Source organism: Humulus lupulus, chromosome 2 (assembly GCF_963169125.1).
Source record: "Humulus lupulus chromosome 2, drHumLupu1.1, whole genome shotgun sequence".
NCBI classification, from domain to species: Eukaryota; Viridiplantae; Streptophyta; class Magnoliopsida; order Rosales; family Cannabaceae; genus Humulus; species Humulus lupulus.
In genome coordinates this window covers 255,445,422-255,450,266 of record NC_084794.1, presented here as the reverse complement: position 1 = coordinate 255,450,266, position 4,845 = coordinate 255,445,422, and the positions used below count along the sequence as shown (strand labels likewise).

General features: G+C 33.3%; 1 protein-coding gene across 1 annotated transcript; it reads right to left on the bottom strand.

Moving 5' to 3' along the window:
* Positions 1-2,817: 2,817 nt before the first annotated feature.
* LOC133819233 (protein FANTASTIC FOUR 3) lies at positions 2,818-4,535 on the bottom strand. Its single transcript, XM_062252428.1, has one exon. The coding sequence runs from the start codon at positions 3,979-3,981 to the stop codon at positions 2,977-2,979; it is 1,005 nt and encodes a 334-aa protein (XP_062108412.1). The 5' UTR covers positions 3,982-4,535; the 3' UTR covers positions 2,818-2,976.
* Between the last annotated feature and the right edge of the window lie 310 nt (positions 4,536-4,845).

Below are 4,845 nucleotides of genomic sequence, written 5' to 3'. Positions count from 1 at the left end.
TCTTTATTTATTTTCATGTATATCTAATATTAAACAAATTAATACGAGATAGCCTAAAACATGTTTCTAAAATTGAATTCAAAGATAAACAAAGACAAGAATACTTACAGTATACGCAGTGGAATGAAATAGTCCTTCCTTCAGTTTCTCTAACTCTTGTATCCTCTCTGGCGCAGAGTATTCTCAAGAAACTGAATCGATCTTCTATTTTCTTCACAGTCTTCCAATGTATCGTTAAAATCACCTAGACTAGTGTGGGCAATTCTCAACACATGAGATAGAAATAGAGAGAAGAAGAGAAAATAACAAAGAGACTTAGAAAATGACTTGTGTTTAGAGAGAATTTAAAGTTATCAGAAAATCTGACTTGTGACTTATCAAACTTATGTTTTGACTTCTCTTTAAGCACTCCTTTTATAGACTCAATTAGGTCATTTAATTTAATTTAATTAAAAAATCAATAAAATAATAGCCAATTTGAAACCCTAGGTCGAAATTATCATGGGCTTTAGGCCCGTGAAATTTCCCATTTGATTATAAGCCTATTGAACTTAAAATCAAGGCTTGCATTATTTTCTATTGATTTAATTAATTAAATAATCATTTAAATCCTTTATCAAATTAATTATTTATAATTTGAACCTTGATTTAAATTTATTTATTAATTTAGATACCAATTTATCTTAATTAATAAATCTGCCCTAATTTCTCTTTTCTTCTCTAAATTACACAACTTTATGAAACTATCCAAAATTGACCTGGTCAACTTTGATAATTCTAATTGATGATTAAATCAATTAATTGAGACTATCTAGATGATTTTATCCAAGGTACAATGGGGACCATGGGCTTATGAAATCAAGCTCCAATAAGTTATCATAAATCTAACAAATAAATTTACTAACTTATTAATTCCTCGTGACTTCACTATAGACTCGGAATTACACTCTTGAATTCATAGAACGCTCTATAACAAATATAGATACGCTATTAATGATCCAATGTTACAACCATAATTGTCACTCAATCCTCTATAGACGGTCTACAATGAGATAAGACTAAAATACCGTTTTACCCCTCATTGTATTGTATCCTTAAAACACTTAGTTCCTTGTAAATGATATTTCAGTAAACTAATTTAATTACTGAAATGAAATCTCAATCATTTAACACCTTGAACCAAACTAAAAGGAAACCATCGTTTCACTTCTTCATTAGAAGCTATAGATGTTCATATCTATGATTAACACTCCCACTCAATTATACTACCGAGTTTCCAAGATGTAAGTATGGGCTAGTTCGTAGGGTAAGCTGGTAACGAACAAGTCAAAGAACTCAAATAATACAATCAGTTAGAATACTAACCACTCAGAATTGAGATTGAATTGATCTATGGTCAACTATATGATATGACTAGAATAGATAATAACGGTATGTTTACTTATCTTATCAACTGTCAATATCGGTCCAATCCGATGTAACAAATACATTCGATCTTCTACTTTGCTAATGTTTTGGAAAGAACATAACACTGTAATGTGTAAGTAGATCATATCGTAGATTGGCAAGTTAGTGTAAATCTTGTGGACTGACTAATCTTAGGACTAACTTATTTTGAACATATAATCATATTTATATTCCACCGTGATTACGTTACTATAAATAAGATTAGCTATATGCTCGGGATTTAATAGAAGTTTATATTATCTAAATAATCATGAAAATAAAACATGTGAGCAAAGTGATTGACCAAGTCAAAAAATAATTTCTATTGTTTTATTGATAATAAAATGAGATTACAAAGAATTTTGGTTTTAATTAGAACATAAAACCCCAACACCACCAGAGTTGGTTGATCGTGAACACACCCCTACCCCACCGTCAATAACGAAAAGCAAGAGCTCAACCACTCGGACCAACCACCCAAAGGGACGTAGCAACAAACGTTGCAGGAACCATATATACCACCTTCACTTGTCTTTATATCCCACACACCTCCAAAGTCCAACAACCCCATTCCCTCTCACAACCAACCGCACACCCATAGTCGACGCCCCCTTTACCCAAGAGAAGAAGAGAAAGTATAAGAAAAAACCCTAAGGAAGCTAAGGTTCGAGAGAGGTTCAAGAGGGCGTCTTTTTTCCAAAGAGTGTTTTCATGGTGTGGTATATATTTTTTTTATGTATGGTTTAAAATATATGTCACATCAATGCGTACAATTTTTGTGAGTACTTTTTATTATTAAAAAAATATATACAAGTTAGAATAATATGATCATTGGAAGAAGATATTTTTTTTTTTAGTTTTTCATATAATAAATTGACATTCAATTTATATTTTTTGAACAACGTTGATAAATATAAATATTATACATTAAATTATAATTTGATAAAATATTATCATTAGATTGATAAATAAATAATATTAGTAAACGGCTAAACATGTTCATTTACTAATTCAAAATTCATAAAACCGAGTTATTAAATCGAAATCTAAAGTAATTAGAAAGTTTACACTTTAGAAACACAAAAGTTTATTCGTACATGGCCTAATACGTTTGATTGAAAAAATAAAATGAAAATATTTTATGTGGGTGATGTTTATTAATCCTCTCATGGTGTGATAGTTTTGATCAAGCAAATATATATATATATTTATATATATTTATTTATATGAAAACTTGTTTAAATAATTACCCCTCTCTTCTCTTCTAATTAAAGTTGCTATTTGAAAAGGACTTATATAAATATATAAATGTGCATGAGAGAGTGTAACGATAATAACTACCAAGTACCAACCATAAACTCAAACACTACATTTGAGGAAACAAGAGGAATTTATAGAAGGAAAAAGGGAACAAAAAAGAGAGAAAGACAAACTATTACAAAAATTCTTTCAATATTTTTAATAATAATAATAATAATTTTGGGACTTGATGATGTAAAATTAATAGAGATAAAATCCAAAATAAGGCTTTTATGAAGTAGCCACCCAAAATTGATCCCAATTAAACATTAATGCTTTGTTCTTCTCATGTTCACCACCTTCTTTGCACCTTCTTAAGTTTTTCCTTTCATAATTTTCCATTCCCATTGGGCCCTCCACTTGTATTTTTTTCTCATCCATGCCCTCACTCGAACATCCTTCTTCTTCTTCGTCTTCTTCTTCTTCTTCTTCTTCTTCTTCTTCTCTCTCATCTAATTCTTCTTCTTCTTCATCTATGGTGTCGTTTTCACAGCTTTCACTTTCTTCATTTGTGACTCTTTCTCCTGAGTCAAAAGTAGGTGTATAATTTTCCATAAAGCACAGTCGAAGGCGGCCATGACTTCTCTCGGCGTGAAAACAAGAGATTCTTGGTGGACTTTTAACGGCCGTGATTATAAGCCGCCCCTCTTCTCGATGAGGCTTGATTTGGAGAGATTCAGCTCCACTCATCGTTGTCAATGGAGGTGGAAAGTTACGAGCAGGTGATGATGACGATCTAGATTTCCTAGCCGCCAAACGCCGACGAGAACAATCTTCACTTTTTGACTCTGATTCCGAAGTGTTCGACAAAATGCCGCTTTCAGACATGTCAGTTCCTGTCTCGTTTCCCAAGTTTTCAGTACACAATTTCAAGCTCTTTTCGCTAAGACAAGAAGATGAGCTTTTAACCATGGGATGGACATAAGTCTTTTCCTTGTCAAACTTGTAACTTTGACTGTTTGGGAGAGATTGGAGGAAGCACCATCCACCCGTTTCAGTGTTCTTCGAGGTCTGGCTTTCTTGGGGTTGATTAGGCTGCTGGCATTTCTCTGCTGGTTCGTTTGCTTTGGCATCTGGGAAGCAGGATTTCAAGGCTGACAAATCAAAGGGTTGTGGCTGTGGCGGTGCCAAGTGAGGTGTTATGGAAGAAGAGAGCCTCAGCCTCAGTGTTCTCGACTCAACAAGCTGTGGTGAGTCCAAACATGACTGTAAACCTTGGCATACTATCGTCGTCATTTTATATATTGAATTGAGCCAATATATTATAATATAATCAAGAAAAGAGTTGTAGTATTTCCCCCAAAAACAGAAAACAAAGATATATGATAAAAACAGAGAGACACGGTTGTTCTGTATGTTGCTAGAGGACTTTTGGCTTCTGGGATTACAATAAAAAAAGGTCTCTCTTTTTTCCTGTTGTGGGAGAGTGAGAGAGCGACTTGTGAGTTTAGAATGAGAAAAAGGGGTCTTTTCTTGTCTTCCTCTTTTTTTTTTTGGTTGAGACTTGAGAGAGATAATAAGAAGGTAAACAAAGGGTTTTGGGATTACAATAAGGGAATCGTGGTTTTTGTACTATGAAGAAGATTTGAAACTAGTGAGAGAGAGAGAGAGATTAAGAGAGAGAGAGAGAGAGGAATGAATACGAGTAATAAGCGAGAAGGGGGGGTCTGAATTTGTAGTCTCAAAAAAGTGCCAGGGTACAGTGTTGAGGGGAGGTGGGGAAGAGTTCTTTTTGATACCACTTGAAAGATACTAATACAATAATGCCACACACTATTATACTTAAGAAAAGAATATAAAATTACCAAAAAGAAGACCAAAAGAGGACAGGAACTCCTCTCTTCCCAACTATTTATTTTGGGGACTTAATTTGAAGAAAAATTGTATTTCTAACCAAATACCTCATGTGGGCAGGGCAGGGGAGAAAAAAAAAGAAAGAAAAAAAATATTAGGTCTGCTTGGAATGTCTTTTTCTTTGTAGTTAAAAGAGATATACAGATGAGTATTTTACATTGCTCCAAAATTTACCAGCTTTTATTTCTATTCTCATCCAAACGAAAGCCAACAAAGTCAGTAACCTAAGGATTCTCCCCAATATCT